The sequence below is a fragment of the Zootoca vivipara genome, chromosome 17, assembly GCF_963506605.1.
Source record: "Zootoca vivipara chromosome 17, rZooViv1.1, whole genome shotgun sequence".
In the NCBI taxonomy this organism is placed as follows: Eukaryota; Metazoa; Chordata; class Lepidosauria; order Squamata; family Lacertidae; genus Zootoca; species Zootoca vivipara.
The window spans coordinates 35,059,411-35,085,424 of record NC_083292.1 but is presented as its reverse complement, the minus strand read 5'-3'; the positions used below and the strand labels follow the sequence as shown (position 1 = coordinate 35,085,424).

Sequence of the window (26,014 nt, the reverse complement as noted above, 5' to 3'; positions counted from 1 at the left end):
CAGAAGGTGCTCATCATCTCTCCCAAAAAAATATTTACTTGGGCAAGTCAAGCCTTGAAGACTCTGTGTGTGTGTGTGTGTGTGTGTGTGTGTGTGTGTGTGTGAGAGAGAGAGAGAGAGAGAGAGAGAGAGAGAGAGAGAGAGAGAGAGAGAGAGAGAGAGAGAGAGACAGACAGACAGACAGACAGACAGACAGACAGACAGACAGACATGTGAGAACATCTTCCTGCTTTGGTTAAGCAGTGTAAAAAACAGCCAAATTTTGTGAGACCTTAAAGACAACGGCCTAAGCTTTCGTGCGCTACAGCCTGCTTCCAGTGGATGTGCAAAGAATCACCCCGGATGGGAAGCCCCAAGAGAATCACAAGGCCACCACCCTGGAAACGAGTTACCTAATTCACGTACAGTCCACCGAACGCAAACATAAAATAACAGTACATCAGATTGTTTGAAGGGACGTGGGAGGGCGGGAGAATACGAAAGCAGTCAAGGGATTATCTCAAGGAAAGCGCAGAAACGCTTCAATGTTTTAGTAAAGTCAAGAGTCCTCCAAGGAAATGGACAACGGAGGCTCTGGTCAAGTCGAAGGGCTCTCTGAATACTTAGGAGCTCCAAGCAAGTTCCTGGTTGTTCCAGGTGCTGCTGCCAACAGTATTGCTACTCCTTTATAAAACAAAAACTACATCCTGGTTCAGAGCAGAAGATAACAGGGTGAGGAGGCAGCTGGTACGCACCCAGTCATCTCATATAACGCCCCCTTAGATGAAGGGGATAAAGACTTTGAGGGTTTGTGGGGTGCTGTAGTTCTCAGGCTCCTTCCTCCCTGTTCCCTGCCCCCAGTGTGGCACAGCTTAACAGGACCCTCAGCCTTTCAGATGATTGAGAAAAGATCAATATAATGTATTCAGCCCTTTGACCCAGACTAAACTGAAAGGAGAGAAACCGACTGACCCTCACAAATGATGCTTTGCAAACCTTCATGGCTGCTAACACAAATGCGCGTGTGCGTGCACACACACACACACACACACAACCTGCCTCATTTCAAGCTTTAGGAAGGTTCTCTCTCACACATACACACACACTCACACACACACCCCAGCACCTGATCTGCTATGGTCTCATGGTCCAAAACTGGGATAGGAAACAGCCCGAGGGCCACACACGTCTCTGGGCAACTTTCTGAGGGTCGCATGCCATTGGTGGGCAGGGCCGATATGCAAAAAAGGGGAAGGAGTAACAGATATGACTCTGTACCTTTGCACAGTAGGCTACTTCCAAGTCACACAAAAGTCAGAGGTTTTGACAAACACACACACACATGTCCCAGGTAAGCCAAAGGCCACCCTTCTACCTAGCAAAAGCATTCAAGGAGAGCAGCTTGGAGAGAGTCTCTCAAGGGCCAGATTGAGAAGCCTGGAGGGCCACCTCTTCCAACATTGAATGAAGCTGAACGTTCCTAAATTTGACTCCATGTGATGATGGATCCCTCATGTTATCTATGTGGGGGTTCCCTTCTCCTCTCTTTCTGCACACAGCCAAAATCCAGGCAAAGACCCACCCCCAAAGCAGATTTATACCACCCCATCCCCAAAGCAGATTTCTTTCTGGACCGCAGTTCGGCTGGTACCGCCTCCTCAAAAAAAGGAACTTTATTTGATACGAAGAATAGAAAAAGTAGAAAAAACAACAGCCCCAACCCATAGTTCCCTCACAAGCCCCTCACCTTGAAACCAGGCCTGCTAACTCCTAAAAGCAGGCCCTTTGCCTGCGAACACCTCGTCAGCCGTGCAGAAGTGCACCGTCCCCTCACAAAAATACCCTGCTTCTCGTCCCAGCCCAGAGAACATCGTTCAAATAATACTTGATGTGGTTTGTCCAGTCCGTGTGTGCAGGATCTGTCATTTCAGTGCTTCGCACAACAGTCTTGTAAGGTGGACTGGCGTTCTGTTTCTCCCTATTGCAGATGGGGGGCCAAAGTATCTGAGGTACAGAGGCTGGGTGAAGACCACCGAGTCGACATCAGAACTGGAGGACGGCTCATGGTTTTAACCACTACGGCCCGTTAGCCTCCACGATCTGCTTTGCAAGTTTCCCCAAAGGCAATGGGGTTGGGCACTACTGGAAATAAGTTAGCTGCTGGGCCACAGCATGGGGACCGAGGAAATTCCCATCGGCCCCTGCAACGAGCATCGCCAGCCATCAGGGCCGATGGGGGCTGTCGAACCCTGATGCTCTAGGACCGCAACTCCCAGCAGCCCCAGTCAGCACAGCCAGTGGCCACGAACAATGGGAGCTGTCTTTCGACAAGGTGCTTGGATCTACAACTCCCAGCAGCCCCCACAGCCAGCAGGTCAGGGATGATGGGAGTTGTAGACCAACAACAGGTTCCCCCAGCCCTGCCTGCCTTAGCCCAACCCAGGAAGGGAAATTCGTACAGATGAGGAAAAGGCAGAAATGAGGATCTGCTGGTTGATTTCTTGGTGATCTGCAATAGATCAGTAAGGGCGGTGGATTCCCAGTGGCTTAACAGTAGCAAGATTGCAAACCGCCACCGAACAAAAATAAATTTCTACACGTACAGAGGTGTAAAGCAGGTAACCCTCAGGTGCTGGGCTCCCAACTCTCATTGGCCCCCAGGGGTCAAGGACAATCGGAGGCTGAATCTGGGCAGGAATACGTTCCCCATCTTCGTTTGCGTGGAGGGGCTGGGCTAGGAGGGGGTGTCAGGTCCTCGCTAAGGGGGCACACCACTAGCAGAGGCACAGCTAGGAGAGAAAATCCAGGGGTGTAGAAAGAGGCACGGCGGCCTTTTAAGGCTGAGGTGGAAACAAAGGAGGCTAGAGTCTTCAAACACACCCTGCAGCCTCAAGCTCAGAGCACTGGGGTTTGGGTACGTATCGGGAGAAGGGGGTGCAGGTTATAACCGGACGTGGCCAGCAGATATCCCCTCCCAGACACTGTGGGTCAGAGGGATGTATGACTTTGCAGCATCGTCCAGAAAGAAGAGCGGGTCTGATATCAGTGTCGGGTTGAAGCCTTCGTCTGCCAAGCGGACCTTCTTCTGCTTGAAGGTGTCTGTGATCTCCAAGCGTTCCTGGCAGGAAGGAGAGAGAAACGACAGAACTGAGGGGTCAGGACCTCGGGAGGTCATCCAGGCCACCCCGCTGTATGCAGGGACATTGTAGCTGCCAGCATCTCTAACGGATAGACGGCCTTCTGGGGGCCGCATAGCAACAGTGGGCAGGGCCAGAGGCAAAAGCTTAAATTGACTCCCGCCTGAAGAATGGGTAAGTAAGTTAACGGACAATGCAGAATTGGTAAAAATTAACAGCAAAATTAAGAGAATCCAACGACAAGTGTTTGAGGGAGAACGGATGCCTTTTTCTGATTTTTTAAAGATATATGGTAGGATGAAGTCGCGAGCAGGATTTCAGCTATGAGCGACAGAAGCATTTAGATTATAATATTGTGGCTGTGATTTGACAGACGGAAGATCAGGTGCAGCAGAATGGGAGAAACAGCAGCTCCAAGGAAAACGGGGTGGGAAGTCGACAAAAATAAGAGAAAAGACGGAATTGCGTTTTGACTGTATATGTTAAAAAGGTTGAAGCTTAATAAAATATAATTGGGGGAGAGGACTGACCCACACCCGCCCCTCTCTCTATCCTACATCCAGGCAAATGCGTAGCATGTCAGAGTTCAGAAACACCTTTCAGCCAGGGAACAATACCCAAGGAAGGTGTGAAGCTGGAGCAGCAAGGGGTGTGGTCTGAGGATAAGGGGTGCAGCCTGAGGTGAATCCCAAGGGGCCAGAGAGAGAGGCCTGGGGGGCCACAGGGCTGACGTCCACCTTTGGCATGCTTCAGGCATCTGGCGTGTCTTCCCTTAGCTTCCTACACTCCAGGCGAAGCACAACCAGAGGAGGCCTTGTCACATGTCTGTCATGCCATCTGGGAAACGTTCCCTCCAGGGGGGCACTGCAGAACCAGGGGGAACCCGCTCTAGTGGACAGCAGGAGCCACCCAGACTTTGGGGTGGTTAAGCTAAGTCTGGGCTTTTTCCCAGCTGAAAAGTCACACGCAGGGAAGTCTCAACAGGGCCTCTTTCTGCTACAGACCCAAGCGCTCAGACTACCAAGGGGCTGCGTTCTGCCACAATATCTTCCTCATCAGCCCTTCCCGGCCCCCAACACACACACACACACACCCTCTTTCCTGCATGGTTGTGGAAGAAGGGCAGGCTGCATGGGGGGGGGGGCTCCTCATACCTGGATGCGCAGAAATCGAGGGCGGGCGAAGGGCGGGAGAAGCTCCACCACGTGTGTGTAGACCTGGGCACCGTCAAACTCCTGTCCCGGCTTCAGCACCACGGTGGCCATGCCCGCTCGGCCTTCGTGCCCTGGGGGAAAGCGGCAGGGAGAGGGGGAGATGAAGCCCAGGTCTCACTCTGGAATGCGCCACAAGCGTATATATACCCGTATGGGAACCTCTGGCGAGCAGGGGCCTAGTTAGACCCGCCAGAGCATCAGAATGGCCCACCCAGTCCAGCATCCTGTTCCCACAGTGGCCAACCAGATTCCTCCAGGAAGTCCCCAGGCAGGGTGCTTAAGGCATCGTTGTTTGTCTCCGGCATCTACTGTAAGTTTCCGGGCACAATTCAAAAGTGTTGGTGCTGACCTTTAAAGCCCTAAACGGCCTCAGTCCAGTATACCTGAAGGAGCGTCTCCACCCCCATCGTTCTGCCCGGACACTGAGGTCCAGCGCCGAAGGCCTTCTGGTGGTTCCCTCCCTGCGAGAAGCCAAGTTACAGGGAACCAGGCAGAGGGCCTTCTCAAAGAGAAAAACAACTACCAGATTTTTAGGAGACACCTGAAGGCAGCCCTGTTTAGGGAAGCTTTTAATGTTTAATAGATTATTGTATTTAAATTTTTTGTTGGGAGCCACCCAGAGTGGCTGGGGTATAAATAAATTATTATTATTATTATTATTATTATTATTATTATTATTATTATTATTATTATTTTCAGAGGTAGACTGCCTTAGGAAAGAGAGGTTCCTTTGTATATTAGAATTGTAGAGTTGTAAAGGACCACAAGGGTCATCTAGTCCAACCCCCTTCAGTCTTTTGCCCTAGGTGGGTCTCGAACCCATGACCCTGAGATTAAGAGTCCCATTCTGAACAATCACAGCTATCAGCATCAGAAGAGCCCTGCAGGATCAGGCCAAAGGCCCACGAAAGCCCACCATCTTGTTCCTGGCTATTGTTCCCAGAGTGGTTTGAACAATCCAGACCCCTTTCGTCGCAGGCAACTCTGGGAATTGTAGCTCGGCGAGGGGAACAGGGGTTTGCTAACAACTCTCAGCACCTTAAACGAACTACACTTCCCAAGATCCTTTGGGAGAAGCCATGATTGTTTAAAGTGGGGCCGTGGTGTGAATGAGGCTACAAGTACACACAAGTCTAAAACCATTTGGAAATGTCCAGCAATTGAAGAAACACTCTGGATAACTTCTGAAGGGTTTAGGAGGCAGGAGATCAAGCCATCATAGTGCTATAATTTTCAGAGTGGTTCAGCCATCAATCCCTCTTCCCAGGGAACTCTGGGAATTGTAGGCCTTTGAGAGAAATAGCCCCTTCAACAAACTACACTTCCCAGAATTCTTTGGGGGAAACCGTGGCACTTTGAAGTGGTATCTGTGGTAAAGTGGAATGTGTCCTTAGTCACGTCCATTAGCTTTGATGAGTCTACGCTGAGTAGGACGAGAAGGGGCAGGCTGACACCGTCTACCCAAATCCCAGCCCTCTTCTGTACAATGGTACCTTGGTTTGCCACCGCTTTGGATTACAAACGTTTTGGATTACAACCACGTCAAACCCGGAAGTGCGTGTCCCTTTTTTTGGATTACAACCAATTTGGGGGGGGGGGGAAGCCCCATTGGCGAAAGCGTGCCTTGGGTTACAACCTGTTTTGGTTTGCAACCGGACCTCCGGAACAGATTATGGTTGTAAACCATACCACTGTAAAATGGTTCCTAGAATTTCATTATTTTTGTAGTTGGTTTTTATGCCTAATGTTTATTTTGATTACAGGACGCTCCATTGTAGCTGTTAATTGCGTTTTATAGAATGTGGATGTTCTCTGGTGGTTAAAAAAAATATGCTGTTTTGCTTAAGATGTTTTAACCTTAAGAGTTCTGGGTTGTTGTTGTTTTTAAAAAAGTGGTATACAAACTGTCCAAATAAAGAAGTAAAATAATAATTCGAAAAACACATTCTAGAGCCCCTCATTTAAAGAGTACCTGGAACCGTGACACCATAAACAGTGACCTCCAGCAAGCTGTCCAGGCTCCCCAGGATTTCACCTACTTCTGTCGTGGCCACATTCTCCCCTTTCCACCTAGGAAAAGACAGGGAGAAAATATAATTAAAGAGTTAAAGGGATGAGGAAGAATCTGGGGAATCTCAGGGCATAGTCCTGGGAGCAGAGGCTGGCAAGGTGGCTCTGTGCCCAGGCACAGGGAGGGGATAAAGCAAGCATTATAAAACGATCACAGAATTTGAAGGGACCCCCAAAGGTCATCTAGCCCAACCCCCTGCAAAGCAGGCATCACAGCTAAAATTAAAAACGATAATGATGAAAAAGGTGGACAAGATAGACTCCCAGACCCACAGAGTTGGAGGGCTATTGTTTTCCCCTGACTGTCAAGTCCAATTTACTGCTCAACACATGACATCCAGAGTTAGGAGATTGTTGGCTGTCCAGATTCTGCTCAAAATCCGCCAGCAAGTCGTAGCCCAACCACCTGCTGGGTCCTGTTTCTCTTGCTCTCAAAATGGGGGAACTTGGACTCCAACTCCCATCAGCCCCCAGGCAGCACAGCCAGTGGTTCATCAGGGGAGCTGGCTAGAGCGTGGTGCTGATAATGCCAAGGTTGCAGGTTCGATCCCCGTAAGGGACAGCTGTATATTCCTGCATTGCAAGGGGGTTGGGCTAGATTAGGCACCCCAAACTCGGCCCTCCAGATGTTTTGGGACTACAGTTCCCATCATCCCTGACCACTGTTAGCTAGGGATGATGGGAGTGGTAGTCCCAGAACATCTGGAGGGCCGAGTTTGGGGATGCCTGGACTAGATGATCCTTGGGGTCCCTTCCAACTCTATGATTCTATGAAAACACCCACAGGGCGTCACATCGGACACCTCTGCTTCCGGAGGCTCTTTCGTGGCTGTCCTTGTTTCCCCCTCCAGAAAGTTTTCTTTAGCAAAGAGCGCCCTCCTGTGACCAGCTCCGTTCTTCGACGTGTTGCAAATAGCGAGCCGGCTTTCGAAAGCGGCTTAACTTGAGAAATGTAGGTCAGGCCACAAGGGGGCGCTTTTGCATCAGAAGATAGGGCAGCGCGAGGATGCAAAGCAGCTGGATTTAAAATAAAAGGGGGAGAGAATCGGATGGGCAGGAGAATCCCAGCGCCGGCAAAGAAAGTGCTATGGGTGTTCTTAACGTTTCCCAATGGGTGGGTGGCAGGTGGGGTAGCTCAACGCAGGGGAAAATTCTCCCTCCAGCCAGCTTGGAGTGGAAGAGCAGGCCAGCTGGTAACTGGGGACAAAGGGGGAGTAAGGAAACAGATACCTAAAGAGAAACTGAGGCAGAGGGAAAGGAAAGGATGGAGACGTCTGGAAGGAAATTAAGGTAGAGAGGAGGAGAACAGAGAACTGGAGGCTCCTGCAGCTGGATCAGGCCAAAGTTCAGCATCCTGCCCTCACCGTAGCCTGGCCAGCCAGATACCTTTTTCTGGGAATCCCAGAACCAGGAATTGAGTGCAATGCTGCCCTCCACCTCTAGGGAAACTGAGGCATGGAGAGACTGAGGCATGGAGAAACTGAGGCATGGTATCCTGACTCAGGGAACAAGATTTCTGGGACAGTTTCCAGGTCAATCTGAAACTTGCTAAGTCATCCCAAGGGAGTGAAGTGTCTCCAGCCTCCTCACTTCCAACGCTACAGAACTCAAAAGCTCTCCTGCCCGTCTCTCCTTGACACCCTCTTTCCTCTTGATGAAGTTTAAACTGTAAGCTCCTGCGGGCAGGGACCTGCGCTCTCTAAACCAGTGGTTCTCAAACATTTTTCTCCGGGCCACATTTTTGGAATAAAAACTTGCTCTTGCCACCCGCTTCAGATCCAGAGGAGTTCCTGACCCACAACTTCCAAGAGGAAAAGGAGGAGGAGGAAACTTACCGGAAGGTGTCTCCAGTGCGGTCCCAGAAACTGACGAAGCCTCGCTTGTCCTGCACCATCAGGTCGCCGGTGTTGAAATAGGTGTCTCTGTTGGCAAAGACCCCGTGGAGGAGCTTGGATTCCGACAGCTCGCGCCCTCCGGCGTAGCCCTGGAAAGGGGTCTGCGGAGTCACGGGAGAGATCAGAAGGCCGGGCTCCCCTGACCCAAAAACAGAGAGATGTACAGTCACCGACCTGGAAGCATGGGGGCGCCACGGTGGGACGGAAGGCGGCTCGGGGCGGGTCTCTTCCTGCCCCCGACTGAACGGACAACACCCTGCTCACCTCTCTTGACACGCTGGCACCGTCCTGCCTTGTCCCGGAGTGGAGCACCTTGAAGCACATCGTAACGGACCAGTTCGAAGGGGACAAACATCTGCAGAGAGCAGGTGTGCAAGTGAAGCATTTCAAAAAATACAATGAAATGGGTACGGGGGCTAAAGCAGGGGATTCAGCTCCGGCCATCACCCCTGGCCTTTAGAGACGATGGGAGTTGGGAGTCCAGCGATATAATAATAATAATAATAATAATAATAATAATAATAATAATAATAATAATATATTATTTATACCCCGCCCATCTGGCTGGGTTTCCCCAGCCACTCTGGGCGGCTTCCAACCGAATATTAAAAACAATACAGCATCAAACATTTAAAACTTCCCTAAACAGGGCCGCCTTCAGTTGTCTTCTGAAAGTAGAATAGTTACTTATTGCCTTGACGTCTGCTGGGAGGGCGTTCCACAGGGCGGGTGCCACTACCGAAAAGGCCCTCTGTCTGGTTCCCTGTAACCTCACTTCTCGCAATGAGGGAATCGCCAGAAGGCCCTCGGTGCTGGATCTCAGTGTCTGGGCTGAATTGTGGGGGTGGAGACGCTCCTTCAGGTATACAGGACCGAGGCCGTTTAGGGCTTTCAAGGTCAGTACCAACACAGGCTCCTACCTCCAGGCTCAACCCTACCTGGAGGTCCCTACAAAGCTTAGGACCGGGCTATCTGAAAGTCCCTATCCTCCCATACGGACCTGCCCAGGCTCTGAGATCTTCATGTTGAGGAAGGTAGGAGAGGATATATTGATTAAATATTATCTCTCCTCGCTCACACCAGCAGGTAAATAATGTTTAATTCCACCTGGGATCTTCAATAAGAATGGGCACTATTACTGAGTAACACCAACTCCCCCTGTGCTCTCAGAAGTGCCGGATTTACATATAAGCTAAACAAGCTATAGCTTAGGGCCCCACTCTCTTGGGGCCCCAAAAAAATTAAAAGGAAAAATAAACTGGAAATTAAAAGGAAAAATAAAATGTGTTTGCATTATTAAGTTTGTTATGAATAAAAACCCATTTTAAGTTAGCGCTTAATAATTATTTCACTATTAATATACTGGTACTTCTTAATTGTATTTCACTATTAATATACTTCTTCTTAATTGTATTTCACTATTAATATACTTCTTCTTAATAGTATTTCAGTTCAACAATTACCTTGATAAAATAAATATTTTGTTATGTGCAAATAGCTTTAGATACCTATTAGGTCCATAATTTACCATATAGCATATACTGTATTCGACACAAAAAACAGCAACCATTTGTTGTTGACAAAGGACAGCTGGGCTTATAAAGGGCCCCATTACCTTCAGTAGCTTAGGGCCTCATCAAACCTAAATCTGGCCTCAGGTATCCTCTTTGCCACATCCTGATGCCCTGCACCTGCTCCATGAATGCCACCTGCTTCATCGCAGAGACCCTGTCAATGCTCACCTTATAGAGCCAAGAGGCGCGGCCCACGGCCCCCACAGCCCCCGTGTAGTTGAAGAGGCTGACGCTTCCTTCAGTCATGCCATAGGTCTCCACAATCGTCAGGTCCCCAAAGCGGCGCAGGAATTCACGCCAGACATCCGGGCGGAGGCCGCTGCCCACCGCCATGCGCAAGGTGTGCTCCCGGTCTCTGGGGCTCTGGGAGGAGGAGGAATAAGCAGAGAGCAAGGAGGAGAATTCAGCTGATGCTTGGAAATGGCTCCAGGGGCCACGAGAAATAGGATCAACAGATTTACCTGTTGATGGACGGCCGTCCTGCCTCGGCCCCAGACACACTGACCAGGTGCTTGGAAGCTGTGGCTGGATGGCTACGTGGGAGCCAGCTGAAGTTAAATCCTTCGAAGACAGAGGTCCTCTGGTTGGGTCGGGACCACATGGGGTTGGGGGGGCCAACTCCCGTCTTTTGCGGGGGCTCAACTAGTGCCAGTGCCTTCTGTCAAAAGTTTGGGTGTAACCTTCGATGCCTCCCTTTCTATGGAGGTGCAGGTTGCAGCCACAGCTAAGGTGGCATTTTTCCATCTCCGCCGTATCAAGCACTGTCGCCCTGGTCTGGCCACAGTGATCCATGCGATGGTCACCTCCAGGCTTGATTATTGTAACTCGCTTTACGCAGTGCTGCCCCTGAAGCTGCCCCAGAACCTCCAGCGGGTGCAGAATGCCGCGGCGAGGCTCCTTATGGGGTCCCTGCCGCGGGACCACATTCATCCAGTGCTTTACCAGCTGCACTGGCTCCCGGTGGAGTACAGGATCAGATTTAAGGTGCTGGTTTTGACCTTTAAAAAGCCCTATGCGGCTTAGGACCCTCGTACCTACAGGACCACCTCTCCTGGTATGCCCCGCGGAGGACCTTAAGGTCTACAAATAACAACATTTTGGAGATCCTGAGCCATAAGGTGGCTGGATTGGTCTCAACAAGGGCCAGGGCCTTTTCAGTATTGGCCCCGACTTGGTGGAACGCTCTCTCACAGGAGACCAGGGCCCTGTGGGATTTGACATCTTTCTGCAGGGCCTGCAAGACAGAGCTGTTCCGCTTGGCCTTTGGGCTGGACTCAGTCTGACCCCTATGTTTTCCCTCCCCTATGGTTTTGATTTGGGCCATTTTAAAATGAGGCTGCTTTTTTTAAAAAAATTAAATTTAAATCGTATTTTAACCCGCATTTTAATCAATTGTTTTTCTTTATTTTATGTCTTATTGTAATTTTATTGATGCCAGCTGCCCTGAGCCCGGTTCTCACTGGGAAGGGTGGGGTATAAATATATTATTATTATTATTATTATTATTATTATTATTATTATTATTATTATTATAAATAAAAAGTAGTTCAAGGGGTGCACAGGCATCTTAGCAGTTCCCACAGGAGGTGATGATGGCTCCTGATTTGGGTGGCTTTAGAAGACCATTAGACAAGCATGAAATAATCCTGGGGCCGATAGTTTGTTAAGGGTACTGAGAGTGGTTGGGGATGCTAACACACATAGAAGTCGCAAATGTTGCAGTTGTTGTATATGGGATTATTATGATGATTGGCAGTTAAATGAAATTAATAAGATGTTGGAACGCAGATACAAAAAAACCCCATCAAACCATCAGATCTAGCACAACGGGGGGGGGCACACACCTAAATTACTGTATTTAATTCAGTAATTGAAGGATTGGCATTAGCAATTGTATTATAATTGTATTATAATTTGGTATTGTTATGATGAGGCTATCATTGGGTTGCAATTGAAAATTCATAAAAATTATTATCATGAGAGTTGTTGGGGCTACAATTCCCAGAGTGGTTTAACAATAAATCCTTCTTCCCAGGGAACTCTTGAAAGGTCCCCCCTTTTTTTAAAGTGTCACACCCTCTCTCTTCAGACTTGAGAGGAGTGGGATGCCTGCTTGCATGGCAATCCCTCCTGTCACCAGCAGAGGGCCTCCATCCCCCAGCACTCACCTGTGGCTGGTTGACCAGGTAGCGACACAGCTCTCCGATGTACTGGAAGATGGTGACGTTGTGGCGCCGGCAGTCAGGCCAGAACTGGCTGGCAGAGAATTTCTTCTTCAGAACGCAAGTGGCCCCTGGAAGGAGATGGGGTTCCTTGAGAAAAAGAGAATGGCTGGGAGCCACAAGATGCCCAAGCATAACTCACACCACCACCACTTATCATTCCTTTTTCTACATTTTATAGCAAGTTTCTAGTCCTTATTACTTATTGCATTTTTCTTCTTCTTTTTATTTCAAAGGAAGTTTCTAGCCCTCATTATTTATTGCATTTTCTTTTATTTCTAAATTCTAAATCAAGTTTCTGGTCAGTATTTATTGCATTTTCTTTTATTTTTCAACTCTAAATCACATTTCTGTCCATTGCTTGTTGCTTCATATTTTTAAAAAGCAGAGGTCTAGCCGTGGCTATTAGTCAGGACGGCAAAACAGAGCCTGCAAGTCCAAGGGCAGTCTACCTCTGAAGACCAGAATGCTGGGGTGGTGCTAAGGAACAGCGGAGGCCTATTGCCCCTGTGCCTTGCCTGGAGGGGCTTCCTTGGCTGTCCACAGTTGGAAGCAGCATGCTGGGCTAGACTGACCCTCGGCCAGATCCAGAAGAGCACTTCTTGTCCCCACTTAGTGTGGGGAGGGAAATAGCCTAGCTGGTGAAAGCAATGATGCCAGGGGGACTTTGAGCACCCAAAAATCTGGAGTCAAAGGAATGATTCTGTGTCGATTTGTTGAAGCTGCACAATTGCACCCAAGCAGCAGCAACTGGCCAGAAAATAAGCTGAAACTCGCAAATTGGGGGCAGTGCATCCTCTCTCTCTGATATCCTAACACTCGGGACTTGAAAGACTTCTCAGCCCAGGCTGAGTCTGGACAGTCCAGAAGTCAAGACTTTCAGCAGAAGCCAAGGAGGTCAGGACCACAGACAGCTCCCCGAGTGTCTATGTCAGAGGTCGGCAACCTCCGGCCCATGGGCCTGATCTGGCCCATGGAGGCCTTTTAACCGGCCCACGAGCCACCCGCTCACTGAGCTGCCCACTCGGCAAGTCCACCGCGCGCTGCGCTAAACCGACGCAGCGCAGCGCGGGGACTCGCCAAGTGGTGCCGGAAATGGCATCTGCGCACACCCAGATACCAGAAACCACCTCTGTGCATGCCCAGATGCCAAAAATCACTTCTGCGCAGGCGCGATTTTCAGCTTCCGGGCATGCGCAGAAGTGATTTCCGGCGCCATGGACATACGCAGACACAATTTCCGGCATTGCGCTGCGCATATCCAGCCCAGGGGCGATCGTCCGTGGGAATGATCCAGCCCACGGCTGGAAAACCTTGCCAACCCCTGGTCTACGTCTCTCCCTCCAGAGCTGAACGGTCAACCATAGATCAGGGACTTCTGCTCCATCATCTCGTGGAAAAGTATGCCTCAATAAAAGGAGGGTATCTTTATGCAGATTTTATAGATTTTAAGTCAGCTTTTGATCTTATACCCCGAGAAAGGCATTGGAAAAACCTAAGTGATACAAATAGAGAGAGATGTGTGTAGGTTCTTATTCATAATTTGCATGAAAACACACAGCTTAGGATCAGATGTGATCGGCAGGGACATTTAACTAAGCAAATCCAGATTCACACTGGAGTAAAGCAAGGCAGCATCCTTGCACTCCATCTTATTTAATTTTTATATTAACTCCCTAACTGAAAGTCCATCTGGCCAAAATTGGCAAATATGTCCCTTCCGGTTCTTCTCTATACTGATGATGCAGTTTTAATTTCTTTCTCCTGTGTGGGACTAAGACGATTATTAAGAACTTGAGCAGCCTAATCATTAACTATACGAAATCCAAACTAATGGTGTTTTCTAAGAAAAGAGAGAGAGACCTAAATGGCAGGTTGACAAGCAGCTCATTGAACAGATAACGTGTTTTTTTTAAAATATCTGGATGTAATTTTTCATGAAAAGGGTTTGTGGAATAATCAGATTAAAAATGCAGCTGGAAATGCTAAAAGGACCATCAAAGCAATCACAAGGTTCTGTTATGGGGAAGGAGGTCAATATATTCCAGCAGCCACACAGGTATTCGTAGCAAACGTTTTATCTCAAATGGCGTATGGCTCCCAGGTGTGAAATGATCAAAACACTGCCCCTTTTGGAATTCTACAAACAAAGTTCTTTCATCCTCTGCTTGGGGATTCCTTCCTGTGTGTCCAACATAGCAGTTTGCCTGGAGGTCGGACAAATCCCAGTTAGGTAAAGGGACCCCTGACCGTTAGTTCCAGTTGCGGATGACTCTGGGGTTGCGGCGCTCATCTCGCTTTACTGGCTGAGGGAGTTGGTGTACAGCTTCCAGGTCATGTGACCAGCACGACTAAGCCACTTCTGGTGAACCAGAGCAGCGCACGGAAACGCTGTTTACCTTCCCACCGGAGCGGTATCTATTTATCTACTTGCACTTTGACGTGCTTTCAAACTGCTAGGTTGGCAGGAACAGGGACTGAGCAACGGGAGCTCACTCCGTCGTGGGGATTCGAACCACTGACCTTCTAATCAGCAAGTCCTAGGTTTAACCCACAGCACCACCCACATCCCAGTTAAATGGCGGGCCCGCTACAGCACCACCTGGGTGCATCTTCTTGGAGGAACTGACATATTGTTTGTTTTTAAAGGGGCCTTGCCCAACTCTCCAACCGCTGGAGGGGTTGGAGAGGTGACTGAGGTCTTGAGACCTCTGGACCCAAGATACTCAAAATGGGAAAGGACACAGGAGGGGTGGGGGTGGTTCCTCTCTTGAGTGGGGCAGCCTCCCCGCCAGTGCCTTCCTTGGGGCAGCTGACCCACATGCCCAGCATTTGCAACCACAAGCTAGCTTCCTCCCACCCACCCCCAAAAGCCACTCCACCTGTTCCACTCCACCAAACCCCTGAACCTACCGAGGCCGAGAGTGCCGATGACCCCCAGAAGACTCCCCGCCATGTGGTAGAGGGGCAAGGCCACATAGATCACGTCCGAACTGGATGCCCCCACCAGCTGGTAGAAACCCAAGCACATGATGGATTTGAGGTGGCTGATGCGAGCCGCCTTGGGGAGTCCTGGAACAGAGAGGAGGGAAGGAGGGAAGGAAGGAAGGAAGGAAGGAAGGAAGGAAGGAAGGAAGGAAGGAAGAGTTCAGTTGTTTCCTCTCCCTTTTTGTCAATTCTGTCCCCCACTCCAATATTTCAGAGCCAGAAATTTCAGAAATACAGTAGTACCTCTGTTTAAGAACAGCCCTGTTTACAAACTATTCGGTATACGAACTCCGCAAAACTGTGTTCCAGTTAGCGAACTTTACCTCAGTCTATGAACGGTAGCCGAACAGTGGAAGGGCACCGGTGGCAGGAGGCCTCATTAGGGAAAGCGCGCCTCGGTTTAAGAATGGCTTTGGTTTAAGAACGGACTTCCAGAACGGATTAAGTGCGTAAACCGAGGTACCACTGTACATCATCATCATCATCATCATCATTTTTATTGCTATCACTATTATTATTATTGGGGTGATCCTCTTTTGCATATCTGGATAAGTATGCTATAATAAGTGTGGCAGCGTGAAATGTTTCTGGTCAACCACTCCCTTTTGCTGAATATTCCCTTCCACAACCCTCCTCCCCTTGATTTTTCATCTTTTCCTTTTGGTGGTCAACATTTTCTTCAATTACAGGTAACTTGCAACTTACACACATTTAACTTGCGCACATTCAGCTTTATACATGCTTGGCAATTTTTGAAAACCTAGAAAGGGGGTGGACATCTGGGGGGGGGAGAGAGAGACTTCTCACCCTATGCACTTTGACCATATGCGATTTTGGATTTAGGCACTATCCTCAGAAGGAGAGTCGCCTGTATTTCAGAAACAGAAGCTCCAGAAGTTCCACATTGTAACTGTTATTATTATATAATATTATTTGGTGTAGTGGTCCTCTTTTGCATACTTGGATAAGTATGTTATAAGTGGGGTGCTGCAATGAAAAGTTGCAGCGTAACATGTTCCTGGTCAGTGCTCCAAGGCAGACAGACTACCCTTTCGCCGGATGCTCCCTTCCATGACCCTGCTACCCTGATTTCCCCTTTTTCTCTGACATCCAGGCAGCATTCCACGGCCCATGAGTACGCTCTGTCCCCATTGGGATTTCCCTATTTTTCTGGCGGGGATAATTCTGCAAACCTTGGGGTTCCCTCAAACCCGCTGGGACCTCCCAGCTCATCCTGATGGATGGTGCTGTTCTGCCTATATACGAATCCATATGAGAACAAGTTCGCTGTTAGTACAGAAGCAAATGGATCTGCTGCTGGGGGAAACATTTGCTTTGCATTCCAAAGGTCCCAGGTTCGTTCCCCGGCATCTCCAAGTAGAGTTGGGACTGTTCCATATCTGAAATCCCAGACAGCCGCTGCCAGTAAGAATAGACAATACTGAGCTAGGCAGACCGAAGTGGTACAGTCCGGCACTTAATTTCTGAACCGCACCACTTCTGCATGTGTGTGCTTGGGGCTGGAGACGCCATTAGTTTCAGCGCTCCTCCACTGGACAGATGGGGAATAAATTCCTTATGGGCAAATAATAATAATAATAATAATAATAATAATAATAATAATAATAATAATATTTGTACCCCGCTCATCTGGCTGGGCTTCCCCAGCCACTCTGGGCGGCTTCCAACAAAAATTTAAAATACATTAAAATATCACACATTAAAAACTTCCCTGAATGCATTGATTACTATTTACTTATTGTGTTTATATCCCACCGTTTTCTCCAAGGAGCTCAAGGTATTTGGTTCTTCCCTTCCTGAATTCCCACAACAACCCTGTGAGGTTGGTTGGGCTGAGAGGCCGTGACTGGACCCAGGTCACACCCGGTGAGCTTCATGGCGGAGTGGTGGATTCGAACCCTGGCTCCTAGTCTGACACTTTGGCCACTACATCAGAGAAGCCTAGGTTTCTGCCGACTGTAGAAAACTGCCCAGGTTTCGGGAGGACTATACCTGTGGTCCCCGAGGTGAAGATGTAGAGGCAGGTATCCGACAAGTTGCCGGGAGTGGACAGTTCAAAGGGGACGGGCTCCTCCGACGCTTTCTCCAAGAGATCCTGGAGCCCAGTCACTGCGGGAGGATACGGCCCCTTCCCCAACACCCAGACCGCGACGCCCATTTCCTCCAAATCGGAAAGGATGGGCTCCACAGCTTCAAAAAGCTCTGCAAAGAGACAGAAAGATGCAAGTAAGCATCAGTATACAATGTTGGCTGACCAGGAATCGCTAACTCAGCTAAGGCTGCAGCCTTCTCCATACACACATTTAGGCGCTACAATACCACTTTAAACACTCCTGGCTCCCTCCCCCCCCCAAAAAATAATAATTCTGGGAGCTGTAGTTTGTTATGGGTGCTGAGTGGTGTTAGGAGACTATCTGTGGCAAATATCCAGTTCCCCTCGCGGAACTTCAACTCCCAGAGTTCCCTGGGAAGAAGGGCTGGTTGTTCAGCAGGAAACTGTTGCTCTGTGAGGAGAAGGCGGTGGGGGGGTGTCTCTCACGACTCTCAGCACCCCCCACAAACTATACTTCCCAGAATTATTGAGGGGGGGAGCATTGTTGGGGAAACCGACATGGAAATTGCAGGTAGAAAGAGGCCTGGGGAAATACGGTAATTTTTAAAGAGTCTGGGGCGACTTTATAGATTATTCAAATAATGAGGTATATGGCAGAACGGTACCTATGGTCTACACAGCACAGTTTGGCATGCGTAAAGCACACATTTGGCAGGCGTAAAGTATTTGTCGTTCTCCCCTCCCGCCTTTGTATAAACCCTGCAGAACGACACCGCTGCGAATACAATATATCTTTTCATTTGTGGAAAACAGTCCAAGCGATAAAGGTAGCCTTCCGTGTTTGTTAAGATTGCGATGATTGTAGCATTTCCACTTCCGACGAGGTTCTGCAGTGTATTGGGAGATGACTCTCTGATTGCATGTAGTTGTTTTGATTTTTAATATTTATTTATTGATTTTTAAAAAAGAGGAACCGATTTGCATGCATGCCCAAGGTCCCGGGTTCAATCAACCAGCATCTCCAAGTAGCGTTGGGTAGTGTCTCCTGCCAGCAGAGCCGCTGCCAGTCAGTGCAGGCAATATTGGCTCAGCAGAAGGCAGCGTTCTATAAGGCCATCTAACCTCAGTTTCCCCACGGGGCTAAGAGGGAGCGAGGGCAATCTGGGCTGGCTTCCGTGGTCCCTCTCCAACCTCCCTTGCTAGCCGGAGGACGCAGCCATTAGTCACGCACGGGGAAGGTCCATTCGCCGGCCTTTTGTCTCCGCTGCCACCCCTGCCCCCACCCCAATGATGACGACAGCCCTCCGCAAATTGAATCAACCCGGCAGGCAGCAGCAGCAGCGATGCGTTAATCACCACAAAGGCCTCCCAGTTCCCTGCGATGTGGGGGCCAGGCTTTGCTTCAGGTTGGGGTATTAATTAGTGGTTCAAAAACCGCTCACAGGAGGCCTTGGGAGTCTTGCCACGCTGCAGAAGTAAAGGACCAACAAACGAGGAAGTGGTTTGTTGTTTTCAATCCCCTTATTATCCCTCGAGAGCACATTTTAAGCATGCAAAAGAGCAGGCCAAACAGGACCCATCCTGCTCTCACAGATAACACCTTCTGGGAAGCCCACAAGGAAGACCTGAGTGCAACAGTAACTCTCCCCAGCTACTCGTATTAAGGTAGACTTCCTCGGAAGCTGGAGGTTCTAGACCAGGTTTCCTCAACCTTGGCCCTCCCGGTGTTTTTGGCCTACAACTCCCATGATCCCTAGCTAGCAGGACCAGTGGCCAGGGATGATGGGAATTGTAGTCTCAAAACATCTGGAGGGCCAAGGTTGAGGAAGCCTGTTCTAGACAACCAGTATGCCTCTGGCGGGGCCTCCCTTCCATGAATTTGACTACAGTAGTCATCTTTTAAAGCCACCCTGAGCCGGTTTTCAGCACCTTCAGAAGAGCACAAAGGGGGCATATCCAGTTGTTGTTGTTGTTGTTGTTGTTGTTGTTGTTGTTGTTGTTGTTGTTGTTGTTGTTGTTGTTGTTATTTCTTGAATTTATATACCGCCCCATATCCGGGGGACTCAGGGCGGTTCACAGAATAAACTCAAGATATAAAGCCACAAAATACCTGCAATATAGCTCAGTCGGTAGAGCATGAGACTCTTAATCTCAGGGTCGTGGATTTGAGCCCCACGTTGGGCCAAAGATTCCTGCTTTGGAGGGGGTTGGACTAGGTGACCTTCGTGGTTTCTTCCGACTCTGTGATTCTATTATCCTGTTTTCACAGTGGCCAACCAGGTGCCCTAATGGGAAACCCATGAGCAGGACCCGAGTTCAAAAGCAACTTGTGGTTCCCAGCAGCATCTGTGGCAAATATTCTCCCTTCTGCACCCATTCTGGTCCATTTCAGCTACACCAAAAGAGGCCCCATAAGCCGATTTGCCTTACTCCAACGCAGCCCGTTTATTAAAATCGGAATAAAAGGCATGTTTCTATGATTGCAACATCCTTCGGAGATAGGCCGAACTTGAATACCACACTGGAAGGCCACAACTCCCCACTCCCTATCTCAAACCGATACCTTTATCTCTCCCGTTATAAAAAGAAAACCTTGAGTTAGCCTGACTCAATCAGTCTCTCCTTGTTAAGCAAGGAGTTCACAGCGAAGGCTATTTTTGACATGGATGCTTTACGTATGTTCAGATGCAAGCCAAACACATTCTCATATAATTTAGGTCTGTGTAACATCTATCATTCTAACATTCTATCAATCTAACATTCCATCAACAACCTCAGATATGCAGATGACACAACCTTGATGGCAGAAAGAGAGGAGGAATTAAAGAACCTTTTAATGAGGGTAAAAGAGCGCAAAATATGGTCTGAAGCTCAACATCAAAAAAACCAAGATCGTGGCCACTGGTCCCATCACCTCCTGGCAAATAGAAGGGGAAGAAATGGAGACAGTGAGAGATTTTGCTTTCTTTGGTTCCATGATCACTGCAGATGGTGACAGCAGTCACGAAATTAAAAGACTCCTGCTTCTTGGGAGAAAAGCAATGGCAAACCTAGACAGCATCCTAAAAAGCAGAGACATCACCTTGCAGACAAAGGTCCATATAGTTAAAGCTATGGTTTTCCCAGTAGTGATGTATGGAAGTGAGAGCTGGACCATAAAGAAGGCTGATCGCCGAAGAATGGATGCTTTTGAATTATGGTGCTGGAGGAGACTCTTGAGAGTCCCATGGACTGCAAGAAGATCAAACCTATCCATTCTGAAGGAAATCAGCCCTGAGTGCTCACTGGAAGGACAGACCCTGAAGCTGAGGCTCCAATACTTTGGCCACCTCCTGAGAAGAGAAGACTCCCTGGAAAATACCCTGATGTTGGGAAAGATTGAGGGCACTAGGAGAAGGGGACGGCAGAGGACAAGATGGTTGGACAGTGTTCTCGAAGCTATGAACATGAGTTTGACCAAACTGCGGGAGGCAGTGGAAGACAGGAGTGCCTGGCGTGCTATGGTCCATGGGGTCGGACACAACTAAACAACTAAACAACAACAACAAATCCAATTTTATGTACATATAATCCAATCTCAGAGTAGACCCATTGAAATTAATCAATATATTTGACTTGGATGAATTCAGCAGGTTGAATCTGAGTAGAACTCAGTTGGGAAACAACTCTTGGAAGGGTTAGGGTTAAGCGATAATTTCCATCAGGCTGTGCCCCTCAACTCTGATCAGCAGCCATTCCATCAGGCTATATAGGAGAGGAAGACCAGCAACTTTTGGTTCCTCCTTTCCTTGAATGGTTTTTTCTTCCCCATTTCAGCTATTCATGACAAGAACACAGCTAAGAAACTAGGTCTGAGATTTCTTTTTTCATTCCCCCTCCCAAACCCTTTTTCTTTTTGTGCCGTGGCTCTTGGTGTGTAAACCCGAGGGCCGGAACTGTCTTATCACTGACTTTTGCAAGCTGCTCTCGGAGGATACAAACACTGTAAATACAGAGCCCTGCTAGATAAAGATAAAAAGTCCACGGAGTCATGCACCCCCCCCCAAATCTCTGGCCAGATGCTCCAAGGAACCCCACAAATAGGGTGTGGAGGCGTTTTGATAGCTGAAAGGTATTTCTGGTGACCCGCCTTTAAAACTGCAAATTAACCCCACTTTTGTTGATTCAACTTGCCCTGGGATGAAGGGTAAAAAAACAATTATAATGATAATTACAATATACAGTAAAAGTAATAAAAATAATAATATGCTTTCCTGCCCTCTGCCCTCCAGTGTCTGGTACTCAAAGGTACACTGCTTCTGAACGTGGAGGCTCCACTCTTCTCAGCCATCATGTTGGCTAGCTGCTTGTATCTAATCCATTATCAGTGATGCCTCGCTGGATCAGAGCAAAGACCCATCTAGCCCAGCCTCCTGACTCCAACAGTGAGCAGCAGCCAGAAAGCCTAGAAGCGCAGTCCTCCCTTGTTGTGTGGTGTTCCTGGTATCTGGCATTCAGAGATAAACTGTGTCTGAACAGGGAGGCTCCATTCTTAATGGCGATGGCTGCTTGTGTAAGAAAAGCCCTGCCTTGCCCAGTCCAGCCTCTTGTCTCACACAGTGATCAGCCAGATGCCCTAATGGGAAGCCCACAAAAAGGGCACTTGGGCAATGGAGTCGCTCCTCTTGTTTGCACACACACACCCCGGCACGGCCAACAACTGGTATTCTAAGGTAGACGTCCTCTGCATCTGGAAGTTCTCTTTAGCTTACAATTCTGTATGGAATGTTTATCAATATATTTCCTTAGCAGATGATCAGAAAGAATCACTAAATATGCTCACTATTTGTGTGCACTTTTATAATAATAATAATAATAATAATAATAATAATAATAATAATAATAATAATGGCACCCATCTTCTAAAGCAGATATTATTATCATTACCTTTGTAAGTACTGTAGTACTATTTTATTTGTACCCCAACCATCTAACTGAGTAGCTCCAGCCACTCTGGGCGGCTTCCAACATATATAAAAACATAATAAAATGTTAAACATGTAAAAACTTCCGTATACAAAGCTGCCTTCAGATGCCATCCAAAGGTTGTACAGTGGAACCTCGGTTCTTGAACTTAATCTGTTCCTGGAGTCTGTTCGACTCCCAAAACCATTCGAAATTGAAGGTGCGGCTTCTTGCACTCAAGCGGAAGCCGCCGCGCCGGACGTTTGGCTTCCAAAAAACTTTCGAAAACCAGTACACTTACCTCCGGGTATTCAGGAGCCGATTTGTTCGTCAACTAAGCTGTTTGAGAACCAAGGTTCCACTGTATTGTTACTTATCTACTTGACATCAGATGGGAGGGCATTCGAAAGGGTGGGCGCCACTACCAAGAAGGCCCTCAGTAGGACCTGACATGGGGGACCTGTGGCCCTCCAGGGGCCGTTGGACTCCAAGTCCCATCAGCCATCATGGCCAACCATAAGGCATGATGGGAGTTGGAGTCCAGCAACATCGGGGAGGCGACAGGTTCTCCTAGACACATGTCCCAGCCAATCAGGGATCACGTTAAAAAAATTGACTCGTCTTTTCATTCAACATGCTAGCATTAGAGAAGAGAGCTGTGCACCTAGCACTCTACAGAAAAGCAAAGGGTGACAATAAAATTCTCCTTGCTACAGGGCAGAATGTTGCCAAACTGGTTGCATTGCACCCTGAGTTTGCGGGGGGTGGGAAGGTGACACAGCCGCTCAGGACTGATTTAGCTGTATTCCTGAATAATCAGCACATTCTATCACCCTTAGCAATGGAAAGACCGGTGAAACAGCCACCCGTCGATGAGGCTGCCTCTTGCAGCTCTGTGTGAGTCCCTGCACTGGGCTCGCCTCCTTGAATCAGGCCCTATCAGGGACGGCTAATGCTGCCACATCTCTGCAGCGTTCCAGCCATTCCAAATTCAGAGACGCAACACAATGGCCTGCTGCCAGAGGAGGCTGGCTAGGCTATCTCTGTGTGAGTTGCTGCTCACCTTCCTCCAAACAGTATCTACGGGTGGAGGAGAAAAACAGGAGGTAATTGCGCTCTCTCTGTATACACAGTTAGAATATTCCCTCATTCTTAAAGCAAGAGCCAAGAAATGGTACTAGCTCTCCAAAGAGGGTGCCTGCCACATCTCTGTAAGAGTAGCTGCTCTGGGCTCATTTCCTTTCAGTGTGTATGTGTGCAATTCTGAAACCGATGCGATTGGAACACTTCAGACAATTCCAAACACAGAAACACAGGATTTAAACGTTTTTGTATTGCTATGTTGTGAACCGCCCTGCAATCTTTGGATGAAGGGTGGAATAGAAATTGAATAGGTAAATAATCAGGATTCGTTCCCGGAAGTAGCTGCCCACTGCACCTCTGGTTACTAGGGTGGGCTTTGAACCAGGAGGCGCAACCCATAGCAAGCCCAAAACCAGGTTACAACCCACTAACAAGCCAGCCAGCCAATGTTTACTGTGACCCTGCACAAACATGCAGAGAAGGCGATCCCTGCTATTCTCAATGAGGAAGGAGCGTGGCACAACGGTGGATCAGCTGCCCTGCATGCAGAATGATCCCCAGCATCTCCAGGTGGGGCTACGAAAGACTCCTCTCTGGAGAGCTGTTGCCAATTGGTGCAGACGACGCTGCTGGATCAGGCCAATGGCTCATCTAGGCCTGCATCTGGTTATCACAGGGGCCCACAAGATGCCTATGGGAAACCAGCAAGCGGGACCCAAACCCAGGAGCCCTCTCCCCTCCTGCGTTTTCCAGCCAACTGGCATTCAGAAGCTTTGCGTCCTCCAACTGTGGAGGCACAGCAGAGCCAATGTGGCTGGTAGTCATTCTTAGTCCTCTCCTCCATGAATCCAATTTCCTTTTAAAGCCCTTCAAGTTTATGGCCATCACTGCCTCCTGTGGCAGAGAGTTCCATAGTTTAACCATGCACTGCTTGAAAGAGGACTTCCTTTTATCTGTCCTGAAACTTGCAACATTTGGCTTCGTTGGATGCCTGAGAGTTCTAATACTAGGGAGAGGAACAAAGCCTTTTCCTCTATCGTTCTCTCTATGCAGTGCATAATTGCATAAACTTCCATCACGGTGCAGCGATAAAACCGCTCTTGCATTTGCAAAGCTAGGGTCTGGTACGAATTGGATGGGGCCCCTGCGTTGACATTTCTGCATTGCAGGAGGGAGGTTGCACTAGATCAGGGTCCCCAGCTGTTGTTGGACTACAGTTCCCATCCTCCCTGACCACAGGTCCTGCTAGCTAGGGATGATGGGAGTTGTAGTCCAACAACAGCTGGGGACACCAAGTTTGGGAAACTGTGGACCAGAGGACCCTTGAGGGTCCCTTCCAACTCTACGATTCAATGAGAAGACCCAAACACCCCAACCTTTCTCCATAGGGGAGTCACTCCCTCCCCTTGAACCCCTCCAGACGACAGCCGGAAAGCTGCTGCCAGTCGGTGTCTACAGTACTGAGCTAGGTGGACCACAATGGGTCTGATTCGGTCTAAGGCAGCTTCCTACGTTCCCATGGAGCAGCGGTCTGATTTGGGAAGAGAGTGCTTAGCCCTACCTTCCCTAATAGGGGTTTACTCCCAAGTAACGCGAGCCTTGGATCCCAGCCTCTGCAGACCCCCCCCCCAAAGTTCGCCGTCCCTTTTCAGACCCGAAAGAACAAATCGCGATGGGGTAGGGGGTGGGGACTCACCGTGCGCCACCAGGACCGCCCTGGCGCCGCAAGTGCGCACGCAGTGGAGCAGCGCCCCTCGTCGGAGCGCGGTGCCCAGGAAAGCCGGCACGACGCCCAGCTTGGCCAGGCCGATCCAGGCCCAGATGAAGGTGGGTTCGTTGCCCACCAAGAGCGCCACCGTCTGGCCGGGCAGGAGCGGCGGCTGCCCGTCGGGCAAGCGCAGCAGCGCGTTGGCCACGCGGTTGCTCTGGCGCTCGGCTTGGCCGTAGGTGAAGCTGCGCTCCTCGAAGCGCATGAAGACGCGCTCGCCCCGCGCTCGGCACAGGCGTCCGAAGCGCTGCGCCAGGCTCAGCGCGCCCGTCTTGCCTTGCAGGAGCCGGCGGCGGCAGCGCCAGGCGCGCACCAGGAAGGCCAAGTCGGCCAAGGCGAGCGGCCGCAGACGGCCGGGCAGCACGGCTAGCAGCAGCCCAAGCAAGCCGGCGGCGGCCAGCGCCAGCGCCGGGGTGACCCACATCGTGGCGCGCCGGAGGAGGATGGAGACGACGGGGAGGACGGCGCGGCGGCTGCGATCGCGGGAGCTAAAAGAGGGGAGAGCTGCGGGAGGAGGAAGGAGGCGGGCCAGGGCGGACCGCCGAAGGAGCCACTGCCGCCAGCCAGCCCCGCCTCCGCTGCGAGGCCCAGGGAAGGAGGGGCGCCAGCCGCCCCTCTCCAGGCGCCCTCGGCGGCCGGAGGTGGAAGCAGCCCGAGGAGAGAGCTAGGAAGCGGGCCAGGCGGAGTTGGAAGCCATCCGGGCTCTCGGGGAAGAAAGGGGCCTCTCATAGCAGTGGCTGCTGCTGCTGGGGAAGGTGAACGGGAGGGCTGGCTGTCGGGGCTCCTCGAGGGACCTGGCGGGGCCTTTTGGAGGGCTGATCCGGCAGGGCGCGCGCCGGGCAGAGGGGAGCCTCCGAGGAGGGCTCCGCTTTCCATGCCACAAGCTGCCTGGTGTTGTGGTGGGATCCGTCGGGGGTGCCCGCACCATAGCTGCCAAGTTTTCCCTTTTCTCGCGAGGAAGCCTATTCAGCATAAGGGAAAATCCCTTTAAAAAAGGGATGACTTGGCAGCTATGGCCCGCACTCCGCTTTTTGGACGCGGAGCATCATCCGCCAGAGACCATCAG

General features: G+C 49.7%; 1 protein-coding gene across 1 annotated transcript; it reads right to left on the bottom strand.

The window, feature by feature from the left end:
• Positions 1-1,618: 1,618 nt before the first annotated feature.
• On the bottom strand, positions 1,619-25,490 carry SLC27A3 (solute carrier family 27 member 3). The gene is made up of 10 exons (XM_035098888.2): positions 24,877-25,490; positions 17,093-17,302; positions 15,005-15,163; positions 12,038-12,162; positions 10,038-10,232; positions 8,560-8,650; positions 8,236-8,434; positions 6,303-6,400; positions 4,271-4,401; positions 1,619-3,097 (listed from the first exon to the last, which is right to left on the bottom strand). The coding sequence occupies exons 1-10, from the start codon at positions 25,370-25,372 to the stop codon at positions 2,921-2,923; spliced, it is 1,881 nt and encodes a 626-aa protein (XP_034954779.1). The 5' UTR covers positions 25,373-25,490; the 3' UTR covers positions 1,619-2,920.
• Between the last annotated feature and the right edge of the window lie 524 nt (positions 25,491-26,014).